The sequence below is a fragment of the Apostichopus japonicus genome, chromosome 5 (assembly GCF_037975245.1).
Source record: "Apostichopus japonicus isolate 1M-3 chromosome 5, ASM3797524v1, whole genome shotgun sequence".
Taxonomy (NCBI): Eukaryota; Metazoa; Echinodermata; class Holothuroidea; order Aspidochirotida; family Stichopodidae; genus Apostichopus; species Apostichopus japonicus.
In genome coordinates, this window is record NC_092565.1 from 20,070,263 (window position 1) to 20,094,347 (window position 24,085).

Here is a 24,085-nt window from a genome sequence, read left to right on the forward strand (position 1 = left end):
AGTCCTTAATGAGGAAACAGCGTAATTGAGTAGAGACTCCATAATTTTGTTTCTGTTTTCCGCGTATCCATTTATTGCAACCGACATATTTTCCGAACTCATATTTGCAAACATAATATATTGATGTTTTGCACATGTTTTGTGTGTGTGTGCGGATGGGTGTTTGTGTGTATGTGAACTTCTGAACATAGGTCATTGTCTCACATATTAGTTGTCCTTTTCTTGCACTGGTACCTGTGTTGATATGCCAGAACAAAACTGAAGTATTCCCAACATAGAAAACAGTATCAGCCAACACCCCTCCAACCCCCCCCCCCCTCCCTCCCAGGAAGTCCATACAAGATTATGCTGGACTAAATAGAGGACAGCATAACAAATTAAAAGTATTGTAATTGTGTGGCAACTGCCTGGTCCCAATGTGAGCTTAAACACTTGTCCACCCCCCCCCCTTTTTTTCTTACAGCTTCCGATTACATGATACAAATCAAACTGTCGGTTTGTGACGGTTGCGGATGAAAGGTGGGCCAGAGGAATAACTCAGCATTTGAGAGTGTGCTGTGAAGTGTGTAGACAGTACCATAATGTTGAATACGAGCAGTTCTTTACACGCAAACCAAACTGTACGGTATTTAGTATTTCTATACGCTTCCATAAGGTTTAACTCAGCACAGCCAGTGGCGTAGCCAGCAGGGGAAGAAAGTCCCCACATAATTGTTTTGGGCGCGATGGGGAACGTTTGAAATATCAAAGGGAGCAAAAACAATTTTTTAATGATGGGGAAGGTGGATGGGGGAGCCACTAAAGAGGATGTAATGAAAGGTCTCCTAAAAATAAGTGCGTTACGGGCGCGGTTGCAGCGTCTCGCTGAGTGGCATTATATTTGTATTCACATATATGTTTTTGGCAATGTGTGATATAACCGGATGGTTTTCGACCGCCTATGTGCACACATTATTTGTTCGTTTTCCCCCAAAATTGGTAAAGTTTTTGTACCAAAAATGTAAAATTTTAGTACACAAATGTAGTTAAAAACAGGGAAATGATAGCACCATTTTGCATCTAAGCCCTTTTCGAAAAACAAAACTTTTCAAAAGCTGAGGGAGTCACCTCACCCCTCCCCTTATACCCCTCCTCCAGGACGGCGATCCACCGCTATATGGCCTGAAAATGGGGACAGAAAATTGACTTTGCACCCACACCACAAAACACACAAAACCTGACTACACCACTGTATATAAAGATCTAGTCTGGAGCAGGCCTCTTCAGTCTTTCGTGCTGAAGTCAATCATAACTGTCATAGTAAATCTAAATTGTAAACGTCAAATTTTGCATTCTGAGACATAAAGTTGGGTTTATACAAATAGCTCTAAACGCTAGATTGTGTTAATAAACAATAATAATAAATGAAATTCCGTAGCCTGATTGAGGTAGTGACATGAATCTTTACGGGAGGGCCAGGTGTGAATGAAGTAGTCTGTAAAGGAGGCGGTGCAGTCGTGGGGTCATTGAATCCAATTGCCGTGTATGGAAGGGTCAAATGGTGTATTCTGAGGCATATTTAGACTACGATATAGATTTTTGAAGTAGCTTTAAACGGAAGGTTGTACTTATAAATAATAGAAAATTCAAAATTTCTCCGACTGATTAAGGTAGGGACCTGAATCTTTATGGGAGGGCCTGAGGCGAATGATGGATATATAATGAAAATTCCAGATGTCAACAAAATTTCTGGTCTCAAGAAACAAATTTGTTTGGAGGGGACGTAATTACGTGACCTCTCATTATCTTTGGAAATCGGCAGCAGCAGTTATGTGGTGTTTTGTTTTACTGACCAAACATTTTTTGTTTTGTAAATGTTAGGACCAGGCACTCATTATACAGTTCTGATTTGAACTTATGAAAGTGATGGCGACATTCCAATTAGGAGTTACTTATGTCATCCCTGCTTTCTGTTTACAATCTTTGGTTACACACTTGTATGTCTAGCTAGCTATATATAAACTGTATTCTACGGTCAAAACAACGGTCTAGAACTCTCAGACGGCAGTGAGAATTAACTGCTCAGATTACACATTGCTGCAAGCAATAAAGTGCTAGAAAAACCGGCTCACACCCGGAATTGAACAGTGTTTCAAGATATTAATTAAACGGAGTTGATTTCTTTTTCGTATTAGACAAAGGTGCGTTATGTCTTAAAAATTGTACAATAGTACTAGCACAGCCCGGCCTAACTTAGGCTAGGCTACAGTAGGCTAGGCCCAGACGCCATAGTAATGTAGGCGAGGATAGAGTTCCTTTATACTCTCTATAATATGAAGGAACTCTAGGCTAGGCCTGCAGGTTAGGCAGGCTAGGCCTAGACCGTTGACATATAGCCTAACCTACATATACAAATATGCTACATTAACCGTTAGCCGGGCAAGGTTAGAATAACCTTCACATTCATTTACGTAAGTACTGATGTTGTTAATCCCATAGTGTGACTTAACTGTTTACTGTTATTGTTACTGTTACTTGTGTTAGACTAGGCCTAAGCTTGGCTGTTAATAAGCTAGCCTAGATCTCACTTTCGGCTTAACGTAGTAACAGTCTAATGTTACCTAGAGGTCTTTGCATACCACATTCCACAAGTAAGGGCATAACATAGAGACATACTCTGGTTCTTTCCAGCCATCACAGCAAAAGGTAGGGATATTAGCCAGGTGAATAGCTTGACTGCCAGTTACATGTCATAAGCCTAACCAATCTTCAGTTTAATACTAATAGCTGATATTGTACAATTTGTAATGTGAAAGCTACCACAATCATATTCCATTCTTCCACTGAATGTGTGCAACCTAAGGCTATATTAATGAAGGTTTTACATCTACATTCTCTGCCATGTGCTTCAAAGGCTCCTCCTAAAAAATGTCCATTATTTAACAAATTATTCATGATGTAGGCTAAAAGAAAATGGTTGTTCATCAAGCAAATGCAATATTCAAGTAAGGAAACAGCTTTCAAATAGTATACCAATTTAGGTAAACAAAATTAGAACTCAAATTTTGCCAGAAGAAAAGCGCACAACATTGATTAAACCATAGACAGTGGGTGATCCCTGTTAAAACTGTAAGAGTCTTCAGGTCTGATGACATATATCCTGAAATTTTAAAATGTATTGAGAGAAAGAATATATGTTGAAATTCCAGCCACTCACAGAATATGTCTGGATAGCATTGATTAGCTCTTCCATTTGGGCACAGTAGTTAGATTTTTTGTGCAGTATAGACCAACTCTGAGGCTAGGCCTAGCCTATACAGTTTGAGCCTTAAATATACTTGAATATATTTATTGCCAGATTAATGAAATATAAACGAATTAAGATCCTGTGACTTCTCGAAGCATTTACCTATCTGCGTTTATTTCTCTCTGCAGGCGAAGAAATTGTCACAAATTGCCAACATTTAGAGACCAGTTGAGATTGATATCCACATCTCAGATTTTAAAGGTCACCAATGGATCCAGACAGGGTAAATTGGCAATTTTTTTTACTTGGTTTAAAGAATACAGATTTAACAAAATCAGATGCTGATCTTTATATCTGTGTAAGGCCTGAAAACTAAATTTGGTGGTAACAATTAAGTCAACTTTTGTTAAGAGTGTCAAAATTCACATTGAATCAGAATTATTTTGTGTCGTTTTTGCAAAAGACATGAAGAAAGTCATTAAGAAAAGTAAGTTGGCCAATGCGTCTTGTGTTCTCTGTTCTATGTGCAGTTCAGATATTTGCAGAAGGAAAAACCCAAACTGTTCAAATTAATGACTGACTTAGAAGTAAGCAATTTTACTTTCTTTGAAAAATTTGTTGATCAGGCATTTTTATATTTTGATCAACTTAACATTTTGCTCCAAATTAAAATTATAGAATATATCTCTGAACTCAATGCAGTGAAGTGTCCTATCTATAAAGATCATAACAACAATGTTTGGGGGAAATGAGCATGTAAAAGACAAAGTCAAAGTTGTTTTGATACCAGTGAAAGAAGGAAATCGACATCCTTCTCTTAACACTCACAAATCCATGGAAAATTCTACTCAACACAATTACTGCACAGCAACAAGTTTGAATAGGGAATATGGCTGACATTTTGATTGTGAAACAGACACTCTTAACCACCAGATCAAGCCTTCAGGTTTTGATTATAAGAAGGTCAAAATAAGTTTGAATTTTTGTTTTATATATATACACCTGTGCACATGACAAAAATTATTATGTGATATGAAATGTTACATTTCCTCAGACACGAAGGAAAAGATCAAGAAGGATACCTTCTGATGGGGTAGTAGACTTGATAAATCATTCAAACCGGAGAGAATCCAGTGATCCTCTTATACTTGAAGAAGAAGGAAACGGTGAGTGGGTATAACAAAGGAGGATGCGGTAGGGTGATTTTCAAGGAAGGGTCTAATAGAGGAATGAGCTGATGGTACCATATCATTTTGAGATCCAATCATAGTGGATTTATCAACTGCTATGGTGGAGTGAATAAAGGCAGTGGCATTTAGAAGCAAAGGCGGGGTTTCCATTCAGGAAGCATTCTAGTAGATGTCATTGTCATATAGGTCCTAACATGAGTATGATCTGTACTGTTTACTAATCTCGAAATCAGAGTAACGCAGTCGAGCGACAATGCAGCCCTCACAAGCTTGCAAACATGTGGCAAATTACCATAACTCTTCGCAACAGCTTGTTCGAGTTTCGTGGAACAACAGAGGACTGATATGACAGCACCCTCTGTTGAATTTTGTTCCTGATCGGAGACAGCATTTGATATGTGTTATGATATTACGTTAGTAATATTGCTTTCTGACAATCGTTCAATCGTGTCGGTGCTCTTAAGGTCATTGTAACCTGCCATTTTCTTTGCCATTGATTTGTTACGTTCACATTTTTTAAATACAATAGTCTGTAAAATATCTTTTCCTAGGTGCTTCAACTTCTGTTGCCATCGTAGATCTTACCAAGGAGAGTAACGATAGCATCCTCTCTGGAGACATTGTCGATCTTACAGAGACCAATGGCTTTGAAGACATTGAGGAAGGTAAATTATCTTTTTGAAGCAAATCCCAAAACAGATGGAGAACATCACAGACAAAAAATAAAACATAAAAAAATGCAAGCAAAACTATTTTTGGCTGCCATTTTGGGGCATGTTTATCCTGACATTGACAAGAAGTATCTCCGGTTAGCTGGAGAAGAAGTGAAGGTTCATGCTTGCATGCACAAAGGAGTGGTCAAGTACAAGATTTAGCTTAAATTTTTGAAAACTCTGGTAAAATCATGAAGGGTTAGATCATAGTGCAAAGTTGTCTGTAGATGCAGCATTTGCTAAGATGCTCTTTTAAGGGCTTGGAGGTTGAAGGCAAAATTTGATAGTAAAAGTACCAAGAAGAATTATTCGCATCTTGATGGGGGGGGGGGGGTGTGGGTGGGAAGCCCCATGTTCAACCTAAGTTTTTCTCTTAGTAGTAACTGTTAATTCATTTTACATATTGTTCGAGATATGAGCCTGCTGATCATGTTTGAGAACTTTTAGCAATGTAGAAGGGAAGGAAGAAGAGATCTCAATCTTTCACATTTCTCACCATCATCACGTGTTGATGTTGATTCAGTTTGTATATTTTTGGGATTAGCCGTGAAAGTACCAGTAAACTCTTGAGTTTTCTTTTGTTGCCATAGTTACACCACCAAAGAGGTCAAGAGGGAGGAGGTCACGGTCTGCTCAGCAGACTGGCAGCGGAAACAGCGTTGTCATCAGTAGCGAGGATGAAAGTGACGACAGTGATGATTTGGTTCTACTCAATAGTCCCCTCCCCGATGAGGTCACAGAAAGGTCAGCCATCATCACAGGATCCGTACTCTTAACATATTTAATGACTAATGCAGTTTCATAGCTATCCATATATCTGTTCTAATAGCTACATCTCTGGCTACACTGTGGCTATTCTTAACTGTGTATATATCACAGGCTCTGTATCCGAAAATGTAGCTACACTCTAGCTGTTCTTAGCTGTGTATATGTCTACCATATTTAATGACTAATGCAGTTTCATAGCTATCCATATATCTGTTCTAATAGCTACATCTCTGGCTACACTGTGGCTATTCTTAACTGTGTATATATCACAGGCTCTGTATCTGAAAATGTAGCTACACTCTAGCTGTTCTTAGCTGTGTATATGTCTACCATATTTAATGACTAATGCAGTTTCATAGCTATCCATATATCTGTTCTAATAGCTACATCTCTGGATACAATGTGGCTATTCTTAGCTGTGTATATATCACAGGCTCTGTATCCAAATATGTAGCTACACTCTAGCTGTTCTTAGCTGTGTATATGTCTACCATATTTAATGACTAATGCAGTTTCATAGCTATCCATATATCTGTTCTAATAGCTACAACTCTGGCTACACTGTGGCTATTCTTAACTGTGTATATATCACAGGCTCTGTATCCGAAATGTAGCTACACCCTAGCTGTTCTTAGCTGTGTATATGTCTACCATATTTAATGACTAATGCAGTTTCATAGCTATCCATATATCTGTTCTAATAGCTACATCTCTGGATACAATGTGGCTATTCTTAGCTGTGTATATATCACAGGCTCTGTATCCAAATATGTAGCTACACTCTAGCTGTTCTTAGCTGTGTATATGTCTACCATATTTAATGACTAATGCAGTTTTCTAGCTATCCATATATCTGTTCTAATAGCTACATCTCTGGATACAATGTGGCTATTCTTAACTGTGTATATATCACAGGCTCTGTATCCAAATATGTAGCTACACTCTAGCTGTTCTTAGCTGTGTATATGTCTACCATATTTAATGACTAATGCAGTTTTCTAGCTATCCATATATCTGTTCTAATAGCTACATCTCTGGATACAATGTGGCTATTCTTAGCTGTGTATATATCACAGGCTCTGTATCCAAATATGTAGCTACACTCTAGCTGTTCTTAGCGGTGTATATCTCTTCCAATAGCTACAACTCTGGCTACACTGTGGCTATTCTTAACTGTGTATATATCACAGGTGCTGTGTCCAAATATGTAGCTACACTCTAGCTGTTCTTAGCTATGTATATGTCTACCAATGTAGTTTCCTAGCTGTAGGAATATCCATTCTTAGATACATCTTTTGGCCGTTAATAGCTACATCTCCAGGCATCTGTAGCTACATCTCTTGCGTTTGTAAGCTAAATCCAAAGCCTTCCCTGGTTACCATTTAGCCATTCTTTGTTCCACTGTAGCCATTGTTCCATCTCAAGTCATTCTTAGCCAAATTAAGTTTCATTTTGTTCATCAAAATATGTGATTCTAACATAAATAATAGCTTATACTCATTACTCTTCAGACTTGGTTCTCATTTTATTTATTTTTTATTTTTATTTTCCAGATTAGCAAGTTTGAAGCCCGGGTCATCACCTCCTAAGAAACTCATCAAGTGTCCAATATGTTACGATGACGATACTACGGTGAGCTATTCTGTTTTGTTATCATTGTAATCACCTAAATGTACCAGGAGACTTGAACAAGTCATGTATTATGGTCAACAGCCAATAAAAGTCTAATACTGCAATACTCATCTCTTCGGTACGCTATGATTGGTCATTAATCAACCATAGTATTAAACCTTATCAAATCTTGAGTTTGTTGTTGATCTCTTAATGAAAGTTTTTGCATTTGTCCAACAAATTGATCAAACTTTCCAAGTATGACTCAAAATAAGGTTAAAAATGATGAAAACTAAGAAACCTTCATAGAAGTTTTTAGGACATGAGTGTTATTGGGTAAGTAAGTTTATTCTACCCTAACAACTTTGTTGTCCAGACACTTTAATCACAGGGACTTAGCTTGGCAGAAAATGTCACCAAAAATTAAACTCTACTTCATTGTTTGAATTGAACCTGACAAATCAAATAAAATGTGATGAATCAAGTCAATGAAGTGCACTTTTTACTGGATTTTTAATATTGGACAGTATCGACGTTTCCGGGAATCTTCACAAAACATTTCCTTTAACCTCTTCAGATTCATATATGATAGCGGTTTATTCTAAGACATATGGCCCACATAACACACAGTATTTTAGATCCTCCTGCAAGCAGGAACTCGTTGGCTTATCAAAGCCGCAAGCTGACCGAAGTCAGTCTCTTATATTCATGTTTAACATCCATGATTATGAATTGTCAATTGTCAACAACTCTGTAACTGGACGACATACATTAATCTGGGAGTGACTCGAATTGGGGACCTTATGATTGAAAGGCACTGGCATTAACCACTGAGCTAACACTCCTAGTAACTCAGTAACTGTAGTAACTCAACACAGTAACTCAACACAGTAACTCAAGAGAACATATAACTCCTGTCGTGAGAGGATTACACTGGCTACCAGTCTAACTCAAAATCATTTTCAAGCTACTTACATATGTTAATTGTTCATATGCTGGTTTACCACCAACATATTTCAGATTTATATATATATATATAGAACATATTTAATATTTATATTTAATGCACCTCGTGAATTGCGCTCTCGGAATAAACGTCTTCTCACTATAAAGCCTACTTACATATCCTGGGGAAGCAAGCTGTTTTGCTTCAGCTGCCCACATCCTAGGAACAAATTACCTGAATCCATCAAACTCTCTCCTCTTGTGTCATTCAAATCAACTCATCTGTTTCTAGAAACAATGACTTGTACCTTTTGTTATCTTATCCTTTGTCTTTTATTTGCTTTCCTTTTCTCAGTATTATTTCACTGCGCCATGAGCGTTTTGTTGATGGATACAAATGTTCATGATTATTGTTACTCGACCAGCTGCAATGCCTTCATAAGTAGTAAATGTATATACAACTTCAGGTACTGGTTATTCTTTCACTTTCACAGTCAAAAACCAACATTTAATGTATGTTCAGTGGAATGTATAAACCTAAATTATTACAAAGTACACTAGACCACTCAACAGTACAATGGTAAGCTAACTGCAGATTACTACAGAGTACAGTAAACTACTCAACAGTACAATGTTAACAGTACATGGTAAGCTTACTGCAGATTACTATAGAGTACAGTAAACTACTTAACAGTACAACGTTAACAGCACAATGGTAAGATAACTGCAAATTATTTCAGAGTACAGCAATCTACTCAACATTACAATGGTAAGGTAACTGCACATGATTACAGAGTACAGTAAATTAGTAAAATTACTCAACAGTACAATGGTAAGCTAACTGCAGATTACCACAGAATACATACAGTAAACCACTCAACAGTAAAATGATAAGCTAACTGCAAATTATTACAGACTACACTAGACCACCCAACAGTACAATGTTATTAGCTAACTGCATCTTATTACAGAGTACAGTAAACTACTCAACAGTACAATGTTAAGCTAACTGCACATGACTATAGAGTACAGTAAACTACTCAACAGTAAAATGATAAGCTAACTGCAAATTATTACAGACTACACTAGACCACCCAACAGTACAATGTTATTAGCTAACTGCATCTTATTACAGAGTACAGTAAACTACTCAACAGTACAATGTTAAGCTAACTGCACATGACTATAGAGTACAGTAAACTACTCAACAGTAAAATGATAAGCTAACTGCAAATTATTACAGACTACACTAGACCACTCAACAGTACAATGGTATTAGCTAACTGCATCTTATTACAGAGTACAGTAAACTACTCAACAGTACAATGTTAAGCTAACTGCACATGACTATAGAGTACAGTAAACTACTCAACAGTACAATGTTAAGCTAACTGCACATGACTATAGAGTACAGTAAACCACTTAACAGTAAAATGGTAAGATAACTGCAGTTTATTATTATTACCTCTCAAAAGGCTCTGTACACTTCAGTTGATATTATTTGTAAGTGTTAGCTTAAAAAGTTCTTTTTGAATCATCGTTAGTAGGCAGACCAATCAACTGTGTATCTGCAAGGAAGAACATCAACGTTAACAAAGATCACATTTAGCATTTATTCCCTTTCAAAGGGAGTTGTGGTGTATAACTTGATGTGCTACCATCACGAGGTTAGTACCAGATAGAATAAAACATTGTACCAAAATGCTTAACACCAAAATGTACCAAAAAGCCACATTGCTATCTTAAAGAATGCTCAATAGTATATTCTCTTCCGCGATTCGAAGCGACTCAAGCATAACATATTTCATTCCGTTCATTTGTCTGCAGATCAGAAGAAACGGAAAAAAGCTGATGTCTACCAACTGTGGCCATGTCTTTTGTGAGGAGTGTATAAGAAAATCCATAGATTCGCTGCACAAGTGTCCTACGTGTAGGAAAAAACTGACTCGTAGGCAAATACACCCAATCTATTTGTGACAGGATTCTACTGGGAACGGTTGCCCGTCATATCATCCACGTCCAGAGAGACTGGTCCTACCAACACGAGAGACTGGTCCTACCTACACGAGAGACTGGTCCTACCAACACGAGAGGCACCTTGGTGAGGGGAGAGGGTATAGCTTATGAATGCAGGGTTTATAGTTCACTCTTAAAACACTGTTGCACGTTTGTGGCACACTTTTAAGTAGCATGGTTAAACAGCATGCAAGCCCCTTTTTCGTTGTGATATCGCCCTCTACGGAATGCTGGATCGATAGGCTGTTTCTTCACTCCGAATCGAAATGAAGACCTTCTTTTCTTTGCTTCTGGGACAATGCCATAGCTGGTTTCACTGCTATGAAGTTTATGAATTTTGAGATGAGATTAAAGTAAAAGACTTTTAGAGATCTTGTGGTTTAAAGCCATCGACTGCAGTGAGCGAAAATCGCCAAACTACGTTTTGATGCGTTTTGGTTTGCAGGTACATTCTATTCAGGTAAAGTATTAAAAAGACTCTGGTGTCGTCAGCAAAGATTTGTGGTTTCTCTTAATACACTCTCAACTGTATCCTTTTCGTTTGTTATTTAAGTATCAAAACAATATTTGATGTGATTTCTATATCGAGTGTCTTTTTTGTCGGTGACTGACCTAGTTTCACCTGTACCCAGGTGGGGAAGGGGGGGGTGTGGATATGTTTGGTGTAATGAGTCAAAGAAGGTTTACAAGGAATACAAATGCTGAACACAAATCACTTGATAGAATGTTAAAACGATCGGTTTTATTTGACACTTAAACTTTCATGTCAAATCACCAGGTTCAAGTATCTCCTACTTTTTCTATGGAAATCTCTAGGCTTACACTCGAGATGGATGGAATTGGGAATTGGGGGGATTGGGGGGAGGGCGAATTGGGGGTAAGGGGGGCATGCTTGGCAGGTCTGGCCACACAAACAAATTATTTTACTTGTACTGTTTGAAGCTAATACTATGTCTTATATTATCCTCAAATGTCCTGGATTCATAGTTGGCATGTGATACGTTATAACTTTACTTAACTTGGAAAATTGAACGGTAACGTACGATTTTTCATAACAGCTAATGGTCAGTGTCAGTCACAACACTTAAGGTCTGCATGGCCGACATTGTTTACACTCACTTTCTGCAATGAAGGAAAGATGAAAAGCTAGCACCGACCGACCAACCCAAGTTATAGACAGTTCTTTCTTCTTCTTTTCTCTGTCTCTCTCTTTTTGTTTTTAGTTGTTTCGTAAGCCACTGTATATGTTAACAATTGACCTTCATATTTATAATTATGTTAATTAGAGAGTTTAATTACTGTTATTGTAATTGTGTACGGTACATTTCCTAGTCTAGAGCTGTATATCTGCCTCAGATAGCGAAATTGGTTGAGTGCTATCAAAGAATGTTGAAAAGACTGATATAATGTTTAGCCAGTTTAAGGTGACCAGTTTGCCACCCTCACCATCTGCCAACATTAGTCATAGATGATGTAGTCAAACTTAGTCATCTTATATATGTCCAAGGAATTCATTTCCAAATTTAAGGCTTATATTAATATATAATATATATGTATATTGATTGAGGCATCATATCCTCAAGGACAGTGGTAACATATTGTCAAGAATATTTGTCATTTCATATATACCAGTCACTTCATATGCCCAAGGATACTAGATACTTCATATCCTCAAGGATACTAGTCACTTCATATCCTTAAGGATACTCATAAATATATTTCATCAAGGATAATATAAACTTCATATCCTCAACCATACTAACTTAAACTCTATCCACAAGGATACTAAATTCATATGATCATATCCACAAGGATACTATTAACTTCTTATCCACAAGGATACTACTAACTTCATATCATAAGGAATACTAGTAGCTTTATACCCACAAGGATACTATTAACTATATATCCTCAAGGATACTGGTAACTTCATATCCTCAAGGATACTAGTAACTTTGTATCCTCAAGGATACTAGTCACTTCATATCCACAAGGAAACTAGTCACTTCATATCCACAAGGAAACTAGTCACTTCATATCCTCAAGGATACTAGTAACTTTATATCCACAAGGATACTAGTAGCTTATATCCTCAAGGATACTAGTCACTTCATATCCTCAAGGAAACTAGTCACTTCATATCCTCAAGGATACTAGTAACTTTATATCCACAAGGATACTAGTAGCTTATATCCTCAAGATACTAGTCACTTCATATCCTCAAGGAAACTAGTCACTTCATATCCTCAAGGATACTAGTAACTTTATATCCACAAGGATACTAGTAGCTTATATCCTCAAGGATACTAGTCACTTCATAACCTCAAGGATACTAGTCACTTCATATCCTCAAGGAAACTAGTCACTTCATATCAAGGATACTAGTAACTTCATATCCATAAGGATACTAGTAGCTTATATCCTCAAGGATACTAGTCACTTCATATCCTCAAGGAAACTAGTCACTTCATATCCTTAAGGATACTAGTAACTTCATATCCATAAGGATACTATTTACTTCATATTCTCAAGGATACTAGTAACTTTATATCCACAAGGATACTAGTAACTTTATATCCACAAGGGTACTAGTAGCTTATATCCTCAAGGATACTTGTAAATATATGTTCATAAGGATACAAGTAACTTTTTTTTTGCTCCGTTCTTTAATTCAAATGAAGGTTTCTCCTTCAACTTGGAGTAAAAACTTGAAATGAAATGCAGATTACCAAGACCAAGGTATTGAAACGTTTTCCTGCTAATTTAAGTAATAATAATTAACTGAATACTTATTTTGTTATTGTGAGGTTAAACTTCTTTAGTAGTTACCTACATATATACAATAGAATTTGGGCAGTGGTTTATCTCCCATCTTACTTTGTTATTAGACATAACTTTGAGAAGAAAATTTTGTTCTCCTTATGATAACGGTTGTCATAATTAGTATGGAATTATATTTACGTGAATATCATTCAGAAAAAATGTTTATTTTTGAGTTATTGCGAAACAAGCAAGTTTCGTCAGATGATTTCAGACAGTATTCTTTGTCGACAACTTTTGTTTTGAATGTCGTGTAACGTTGACCCTTTCGTCGAATATTCTCATTTCCATGTCAGTAATGATGATGATGCTAGGTACTGTTTTAAAGTATCGATAAATTTAAACTTTAACTATTTCTTTATTTTGAAAAAGACGTAAAAAAAAAATATGTGCAAACATTTGTGACAAAAGAGTTAGTATTTACTATTTATGATAAAATTGAAGAAAATGTATGAGAGTTTTAACTGTATTTTTTTATTCTGTGTTTGTGTGTGTGTGTAGGTGGGGTGGGTGGGGTGGGGGGCGCAGAATTTCTGCAGTTTGCCCAATATGTTTCACCAATTGATATCTACTAACCGGGCACGAAAATCAACAATTTCCTTCACTCTCAACCCCAGTCACGAGATTAGGAACATTTGTTATTTGCTGCGATCTCAGTCCCGATTGTTTGGTCTTGTCATTTGATTTTAGAAGGACGCCATTGAGTTGATCAAATCAAGCGGCCATCTTTTAAGGAACAGCTGACGTCTGCTTGGGGGAAGTCCCTAATAAGAACCAATAAGCTGTCTCTTTTGGTACACATTTACAGATATCTTGTAAAGAGTTGTAAAATAAGTGTAGAAACGAAGAAAAGAACGAAGATATGGAACTCGGGAGGGTTGTGTATATAAACAAATGTTGTAGGTTTAGAATAAGGGAGCTGTAACGTGGACCAAGTATCAGCTCCCTGGTTAGATCAAGTGCCATCACGTGAGAGCATTTAGTACAGACCGATCGGACTTGGCTTGTTTATATAATTCTGTCTTTGTCATGTGCTGATGTTTTGGTACGGGAACATATATAGCAACACAGCAAGAATAACAATCAACAAAACAAAAACCGTTTCTCGACGACGAAATTATCAAAATCGAATAGAGTCACTTATCACTCTCTGATCAGTGTTCATTTTGGTGACATAATTGGTTGGAATGTTTATTAATCAATTTGGGTCATATTTGGATTAGATTTTGGTCAAATTAACAAAATGAATTGAACAAACTGCTTTTTGAATATCCATACTCTTAAAATAGGTTGTCAATTAATGAGCAACTCAACAAAAGCTAAACACAATCTGCAGAGGTTAGATAACCTTCAGTTGAATTTCAGTATCATCCAACGGCGTATCTCTTCGACCGCCTTTGAAAGAAAAGAAAAAAAGGATTTTAATGCGCATGCGTACGATAATGTTAACTTAGGCATACGCTGAGATTAAAAACCCAATCTTCATTAGTTACCACTTTACAATGCCTGTAGTGTTCTGACTAACGCGTTTAATAAGAGTGATGTTGGTATTACACCATTACCTCTAAAAGTATCGTGTTTGCAATCTTTTCCCGCCATCGGGGCTCCAACTCTCAGAGATTCCCGCTGATCTGAAATGCACTTCAATTAGCGTTGCTATGGTGACGGTGATCCTACAAATACTAAGTTTAAAGGCAGACATATTTTAAACTGTTTATTGTGGTCGTTCTATAGACTTGCAAAAAGTATATTTTTCTTTGCAATGGAAGAACAAAGAAAAACTTCATCTGGGGTTTCTCTTGTCATTCGTAACATGAACGAGAAAACTTAGTCAGAGGTTTGCCAATGAAACAATAAAACTTCACGTTTTTTCTTTTTTCATTGCTGTCTTGGAATAACAAGCTGTAAATAACAAGCAAACATAGAACCAATGAAACGTTTGTAACCAGATATATCGCTTTGGTAGACCATGGAGGTGAAACAGGGGTATTTCATAATGTGCGAATGTTACAGCTATGGCGCGGCATAAGAGGTTCAATCGGATTGAGGGAGGGGGTTGGGGGAGGGGAACGCACAGACTTCGAAGGAGAGTGGGAATGTAACTTTAATTTTAGGGTGAAAACCAACATGTTTCCTCAACATTTTCGGTTAAAAAGATCCTCTGATCATTCTGTATAACACAAATTCCTGCAGGTCTATTCTATTTGAACGTTTTCAACAAAGAAGCTTTTTTTAATTACATTTATAGTACAAAATTTTCACCAACAGGGTACTTCTTAAATTCAATTTTATTTCATTTTTCCGTACAGCAATTAGGCACATTTTAAAAAGTTACGTCTGATTATAACCGTAATCAGAGAAAGGGAAGTTGCTACTCTTGTTATATGATTAGTATGAACAAGTTTAAATACATGACTAAACTCAAAATATGTCTGGATTGGAATCAGTTCAATGTCACATTATGTTTACTCTCCTACGCGGCTACGCATATTACGTTGTTAAATTCTATTTGTATGTTGCCGACTGCATACATCGGAAAGTTTTAAATTAGTGCAATAGTATAAAAGCGATTGACACAGGTGCTAAGATGATGACAATGCTATCGCGAACGGGACCGCTCACCTCTCACTACCACTTCTCATTCTCAGTGAATCAAGTACCACCCCTCCCCCCCCCCCCCCACACCACCCTACCTTCCTCCACCCATGGTAAACAGACGGATCTCCTCTTAAATTCCCGCCCAAACTTGTTCAAGACCATTTGGGTTGCGGTTAATGTGTTGGGTTTTGACTAATCACAGTAATGTATTGTTATTGAATGCAAGCGAACTTCTATCTAAAATGACTGGCATGTCAACTTGAAGATGTGCTGTTTACACGATACATTATGAGCTATATCCAGATTGCAATGTTCTGAATTTTTTTTTAACAGTAGCTGTAGTGACGTCATTCATAATACCATAAATAGGTCTTTAAGCGGTACATTACGTAATCTGTTTCATTTTTGATAATTGAATATTATGATCGAATGGTGGATGTAGTAACGTTTTTCATCAAACAATGTGTAGGTCTGTGTGCAGTTCTACAGCTCACAGTATGAGATCTGTATCGTGGTTTCTTCAGATCGAAAGCTGGTGGCGGTGGTCACAGTGACGTCATCAATTAAAGTAGCATAACCAGTAATATATCTCAGTGTTAATTGTCATCTATACTAACTTGAATAATTTACTTACATAAATAATCGTTAGCAGAACATTGCTTGAACTGCAAGGTGAAAATTAGCCCACTGTCTACTTTATTATGTCTGTTATGTCGCTTATGGGTGATTCCAAAGAGATCAATGCCATGACAACCAAGGAACCTACATCTAGGACTGACGGCTTCCACTGTACGCGCACACATTGACCTTGACACTTATGTAGCTCTGTATGTAACTTTGTTAATGAAATTAAACCGGTAATGGCGACGCTGTCTATAATCTGCTCTGCATTGCGAAACACGTGATAAACGTCACGACTAGTATATAGTGTTCATTGGAGAACATGCTTGCAGCCCCTTCGAATAATTCCACAAGGTGAACCAGAAGCTGACTAAACTAGTTTATTATGAAAGTGCTCAGAGAGGCCGATGGATGGATGGCCTAGCGTTAACATTCTTGACATAGTCAACATGCCTATACCAGCTGATAGGGAATCTTTTAGATATAGTTTTAGATTTACATACTATAGGGAATAAACTGAGCTTTTAAATAGGGTTCAGGCGGACAGCTCCAAATGGTGTTGCAAAACAGAAATGATCATTAGGGTAGATTTATTTAGGTAATATAAATACTATTACGGGGTAGTTCGTAACGCCCCTTTGTATCGCATTTATTGGTTATATCGCAATGTATAATCCTCAACGATGTATACATAATAGCCTAACGTGTTATCGTCTTTTAGCCTATACATTAATAGAAGATGTCAAGGTTGTGATAAAGGTTGTTTAATTATATGATATAAATGACCTTATGATAACAGTGGGCCTAACCAAGCGGGACATTTTCACAGATAACACTATAACATTAAACTTTCAATGGACTCGCAAGTCTTCAAAAAATATGAACTCCGCATGAACTCCGCATTCAAAAGGTTAACCTACTATAGGCCTAACGTTCGTGGTAACAACGGTATCTTTTCATGATAAAAAAAACTTACATGTCATATTTGAAAGAATTGCCAAAACATGATATTGGAAATGATGTCTTCAGAAAAGAGGAGAATAAACAGAAATAATTCGGGCATCACTTAATATTTCTAAACAACATTAAGTTTTTGTTTTGTTAGATCTTTGTTTAAACAATATATCCGTGATTCAATTATTTAATTTAGACATTTAAAAACATTATTATAAATAAATATTATCTCCTAAAGGCAAAACATAATCTCATTGCCCTGTGGGGTCATGTGGGGTGGCGACGAGGTGGGAGGGAATGGGAGATACGTTGGTAAAGGATACTGAATCCATGCACGACTCTCTCGAATTTGACGGAAAATATCCAATAGTAACATATATTTTTTTTCGAAACTGAATTAATTCACTAAGAGTTAATTTAAGTTGATGAACTGGTCTGCCAAAAAAAAATCGTTCTGCAATTGAATGTTGCCTAATATGTTGATACCGAATAATTTAATAATTGAAAATATAAAACTGGTATGATGATCATTTGCGACTTTGAATTTTGATTTGATTTTAATTTTCATATATTGGGCCGTTTTCCATTGTTATTATGACACCAAGCAAACCTTTTGTCAAAATGATTTTTATATCTTTTCAAACTTAATGTGTTTCTTATATTGGTTTATCGTTCCTCATTTACTTACTTTCTATTCTGTAACACATCCGGTGATATATTTGTTGCCGTTATCAGTTACGAACTTATGAAAATAGAACAATACGTCATAGATCAATTTATAACCTCCCATCGAGTGATTTTTGATATTTGATGTTATCATTGTCAGTGGCATGATAAATATTCAATTGATGGAGTAAGGTTGCAGCCGACACACCAGGCAAAATTCCAGGCGTGGGCAGCCATTTTGACATACCTCTTCAATCTATTTTAATTATAAAGTAATTGTCCTAATGGACAATAGGGATAACACATATCCACGGTTCTACGTGTTCCACCTCAACCCGTATTTCTCCCGACTTCACTTATATGTTGCAAAATTGTACACATAACTCTAGCCAAAATCGAGACTATAGCTTTGGATATCCTGACGTCAGTTTTTCTGGGTCAATTATGACGACATTAGGTCACGCTTTCTGGCAGAGTCGGAGGAAGAGGGTTCATTCTGGAGGGGCACTAACGTCTATGGTGCCCCTAGTTTGCCATAAGTCCTGAAATCGACATATGTCGAATCAACCTGACATATGTCGGTTTCTCGTGCTCTCATTGGACGACAAGTGTCACATGTTGTTTATAACTCGACACATGTCGATTTCAGGATTTATGGCACACTAGGAGCACCATAAACGTCGAGGGACAGTAGGGACTTTTCATTTTGAGTTGAGGGGGAAAAAAACGCAAAGTTATTTGAAAACATTCTGTCAAAATGCTTCCTATGTGCATTCCTTATACCATAAATTCCAGAGCACCTTTTTTCCCCCATTCGTATTATATTTCATGTCTTTTCTTCCATCAACAGAGAACTTTTACAAACATTATATTAGTAAGCGATCGATGGATTCCTACAGCTGTGTTGATATGTAAGTTTCATTGCCTGGCATTCACATCAAAATTTAATCTAAGTAAATAGGCAACCTACTAACCTATTAAGTTATACTGTATGCACTCGATGACATCATTTTCTAAATTTATCGTCAAAATGGCCACGCCTTCCACAAACCTGCAGACATAAGAAATACAAGAATGATGATTCTTATGTACAGCTGTGTGTTTCCTTTATTCATTATGTTAGCTGAAAGATATAAGCAGCATTGGCGTAAAATGATAGGGAGATGCTTTGGGTTGTCCTGATGGTGATGAAGATGGTATACCATCGGAAAATGTATGTTATAATTGTATTAAAAATGAATGTCATCAACGAACGCCAATAATGGTCCGAGGCGCGTCCGTAGGATGGGAGGATTCAGGACGGAGTGGGTGAGGGGGGGGGGGGGGTGAGGGGAATCGAAAGTATCGAAAGTGAAGGATCCAGAACATCGATATGCCGGGGAGGGGTGGGGGGGGAGACAGCCGAGTAGGGCAGGTGTCGATAATTTAACATAGTTTAACATAGCTTCAAGGAAATCAGCAGACATTATCTGAAGTAAGGTAGGGTGAGTTGAGTTAAGGGGAAGGCGAGGGAAGGTGCATGAAGGAAGTTTCCTGTGGATTTCCACTCCATCCCCAGTTGCGACCAAATTGGTCAACAGTCCATACGAGACCATCGGTGACTTAAAAATCGGTCTTCTCTACTGGAATAGCCTAAGTTGACGTTTATGTTTTTCTCAGTATTAAATCTAGGCTCGAAGTATAAACCTTGGCAGTATATATACCGAATAAATTTAAACGATATTACAAAACTCCCTCCATTACAAAAGTGCATTCTCCTTTGCATCTTATCATTCGACAGAAAGAAGATGGAGATAAAGAGGTCACCCTGAAACCTCTGGGAGGAGAACTTTGGTTTGTTTTTGTTTCCTGCTTTCAACATATTTTATTTTTCTCGTAACCCGTGGAGACCAGATGAAAGTAGCGTCTTATGCTAACCATATGGTGTCAGGTGTCGAAAGTCAGATATAACTTAATTATAGTGCTCGATGTACAACTTTTCAATATCGACGGAGTCACTTTTTTTTTACAAAACCTGACTAACCTGCCCCTCTTTCATAAATAACAAGTGTATTTTTGTTATGTGTTTTTGTTATGTGTGTTTGTTATGTTTTATTTCATTCAAAGGTGCACCCCTTTTAGTATATCAAATTTGTCCTTTTGTTGAAAACATTTGAATACCGTTGTGGCATGGAATACAGAGAGAATTCATTTTGTGCAGAATCGTGATTTTTTTTTGTGGTTTTGCCCTCATTCATTTCCCCAAATGTTTACCCTCCGGTCTTCCTCTTACCAATGGATTGCGGTGGTAGTGGGTGGTAGTGGGTAGTGGGTGGTAGTGGGTGGGGCACAGTCGCGGGTGTGGGATAACGTTAGACGACGGTGATGGCGGCTTGTCGTAGCATACATTCTGTTACATTATCCGTTACATTATAAAATAATGTACGAATATAGGATCAACTAATTTACGCCCTCCTCTTGTCCGAAAAGGATGACTACGCCCCTTAGAATTAAAATTGTACCCAGGAAGGTGTTACATCGAGCGCCTTCGATGACAGAATGAAATAATGAATATTTTTGAAATGACTCACACTGTGACATGTATTTGATATTCATTTGTATGTAGTGGATTTAATTAATGTTTACCCTTCTGTCTCTCTCTATCTCTCTGTGAATATTACGTCTATGTATATTGTGCGTGAAGGAATGTACCTATAGCAGTTTGTACTTCATTGTATACCGATGAGAGCTCGGCAGTCACTATCCATCAACATCGAGTATGTAGAATAACCTATCCTATAAATAAAGCCATTACGTCATATCCTATAACACTGGCTTCGGCGGAGTAACATGGACAGACCTGTGAACATATAGCAGTGATCAGCCAAAAGTGAATGACAACGGAAGTGGGGTAAGGGAAGCAGTAAAGTTAGGAATGATCCAATTGAAAATAAGGAAATATTGAAGAAAACAAGATGAACGCATTCACGGCCCACGATTTTTCGTTGAAAATTGGAAAATTAATTAGGGAAAATTTTGTTTTGGAAAAAGCACCCTCACCAATACATGTGATTTATGTACTTATTACGAGACTTCACTGCAAGTGAAGATGCACCCCTAACAAGGTGGAACCCTGTACGAAGCTCCTAAACTGTATAACCGATAATTAACCGAGATCATTTTGTGCTGTGCCTGTCTATTCTCTTTCAATGGACTTCTGATACCTTACACTTAAAGTACCATCGTCATGATCACACGCTTTGCAGTCTCGATGTATGGGGACTGGGGTTGAGAGTGGATCAACTTAAACAATTGTTGTACAACGTCATAATGTAACGTAATATTCGCTACCACGGCCCACGGTACATGTAATTTCTTGCTAAATATCCGCGCTTGGCGTATAGGCATGAGTACGGAGTATAATGGGAGGGCAAGATAATATGTATCAAACTAGCGTTTCTTGTTTGTAATTCATTCACTGTATATAAAAACTCAATCGCGTGCCGACAAGTTTAACTACCCTACATTTATCTAACTTATTACTAGGCCTAACTTTTGCGAAACGTCAGTTCCCCAAGCTACAAATGGACAGTGAATTTTCAAACACCCAAGTGTAAATGTTTTGTAGAAGTATAAATGCCTAATTCGATTCATTCGGAGTAGAGTCATTGCTTGGCATCACTTTATCAGATTGAAGACAACTGTTCCACATTTGCAGCTCTATTAACGTACGTCACAGTTGGATTATATTTTTACAAACTGTCACCCTCACATGTTGAACTCAGCAGGATTATATACCTTCTTTACTTTAATTAATAAAATGCGAAAGTTATGTGAACGAAGTTTGTTATCCTGAAATGTAGCACACATGTTTGGTATTCTCATGCATCATATTGAGTACTCGTATCGTATTGAGTACTCGTATTGAACACACATGTATAGCACTCTGCATGCATCGTGTTGAGTAACAGAGTTTGTTTTATACCAAGTACTATGCAGATCTATATTTACATTAATTTAAACGTATATATGAAATTCAAGGAATTCTGTAGGTCACGATTATATTCCATGCCGGGATCATGCGCAAATCGACAAACCCTTGTCCCTCCTTGACCTACTCTATAGAGAGTGTGAATATTGAAATGAATTACCAATGTATATACTACAAACACACAGGAACATTTCCTCTGTCCAGGGGTTACGAGAGACCAATTTCCCTGGCCCGGAGCTTTAGGGCTCGATCCAAGCTCGCCTCAGGGCCCCATTAAATCCTCATGGGCCCCAAGTTAACGGTTACGCATCTGCCCAACGCTTTTAAACACGAGCTGCACCTCTCCTCCCGTGTAAAAGTTATTTTACTGAACTGCATGACCACACACGTACCCATTGACTTAGAGTCCCTTTGTACTCCGCCTCTATCAAGAGCGACACCGAATACGTAACGCGTAAGAACGCATTTTGGTTTTTTGTAAGGATATTTCTAACACAAATCATTTTCACCTATATTTTCATTTGTTGTGTTTTTGTACTAAGTTCACAAGCAAGATATAGATCAATTACAAAACGTAGCGAAGTGGCAACCGCAAGCGCTTACATCCCTTCAATGGGTAAAACTGAAAGAAAACATTTTGAACGTAGCCTATTTATTATTTTGTCCAAGATCATTATCTTGGTGTGTAGGCTATAATATCTGTCAGGTTTAACTTTTGTAAAGGGAACAGACATTTTCAAAATGTTTAAGATATGATTATAGGGCCAATTCAGCGTGCGTACATAATTATAAAGTTCATACTAATCATTTTCAAGACGTATACCAGAGCTAGCTACTGTTCACAGGCATGATGTAGCAGCCTATTGTTGTTTCTGTCATGTTAATACTTGCCTAAGCTTTTTTCTAGATTTATGCCTTTAAAAAATTTAAACAATGTTAGAAGGAGGATGTGCAGCCTTGTCCTTAAATATGGTCGTGTAGGCTAAGCAGCATTTCCCCCCAGAAGTAACTCTATCGTTTTACATTGGCAATGAGGCCACTTATAGGTACCGTATCCTACCACGGTATACCAACAGAGTAACTATACAACCTATACCGCTGTCTAGACGGCAGTGTTGTTCATCATAACATACGGAGGTACATGCAAAGGGTAATAATAACATGAAGACGGTCACCGACTCGGATGTGTTATTTTTGATGCACTGCGTTACAGATGTATGCCTATAGTCTGCAAAGTCTCAAAGGGTATAGTGCATATGATACTATTATAATGTTGCACCAATGAAAAACATAAAACTCATTGAAAAATTTATCAGGTCGTGATTCACGCATTCCAGAAATTAACTATCATACATGTTTCCTATACATGTCGTTAAGATACGAATAATGAGGTTCAAGTTATCATATATATGAATAGAAGCGGCGGATCGATCTTCATAGTATGGTAACGTTGGTTTCAGTTACACAATGTTAACCATAACGTAGACAAGGAGAGATTGCTTAACGCAGGCCCTATATACAGTTGTACAACTTTATGTTTGTAATTTAAGTAGGCTATCTTTTTGTTAGGTAAAGGCTAAATTGGTCTTGTTTGGTGGATTGATATAAGAAATACTTTGCAGACATTTTTTTTCTTTATGATATGAATATTATGTAGCGAAATTCTTAAACATGTAAAAAATCAGTAACAGTGTGTAGTGAATAGCAATTTAATTGTTTTTTTTTAAATTATATTCACTACATGCCTATATGGTATGCTTTTCAACGATAAAACTGCATACGTTTGAGCAACACCTTTATAATTAAGAAAACAGCAGGAGAGAGAGAGAGAGGGGATTGCAAGAGCAGCTGCTTTGGTCTATAAGAAGTAGAAGTTTATAAGATTTTAAGTGCGCATGCGTGGTGGCATTAAGTGCATGGAGGAATATACAGGTAATTAAAGGTTAATGGTATTACTATGGGGGCCGTCGGTGTGTTATATGTTCCT

The 24,085-nt window shown here is 37.3% G+C and overlaps 1 protein-coding gene across 1 annotated transcript; it reads left to right on the forward strand.

Moving 5' to 3' along the window:
- Positions 1 to 1,988: 1,988 nt before the first annotated feature.
- LOC139967978 (E3 ubiquitin-protein ligase RNF4-like) lies at positions 1,989 to 13,741 on the forward strand. The gene is made up of 7 exons (XM_071972232.1): positions 1,989 to 2,180; positions 3,415 to 3,509; positions 4,281 to 4,392; positions 4,968 to 5,081; positions 5,720 to 5,873; positions 7,451 to 7,529; positions 10,281 to 13,741. The coding sequence occupies exons 2-7, from the start codon at positions 3,495 to 3,497 to the stop codon at positions 10,428 to 10,430; spliced, it is 624 nt and encodes a 207-aa protein (XP_071828333.1). The 5' UTR covers positions 1,989 to 2,180; positions 3,415 to 3,494; the 3' UTR covers positions 10,431 to 13,741.
- Positions 13,742 to 24,085: the final 10,344 nt, after the last annotated feature.

What these genes read in the sequence shown, in the direction of transcription:
- LOC139967978 (XM_071972232.1), top strand. An exon ending in CTTTGAAGACATTGAGGAAG is followed by an intron (nt 5,082 to 5,719) that starts GTAAATTATCTT and finishes TTGTTGCCATAG; the next exon opens with TTACACCACCAAAGAGGTCA. An exon ending in CCCGATGAGGTCACAGAAAG is followed by an intron (nt 5,874 to 7,450) that starts GTCAGCCATCAT and finishes TTTATTTTCCAG; the next exon opens with ATTAGCAAGTTTGAAGCCCG.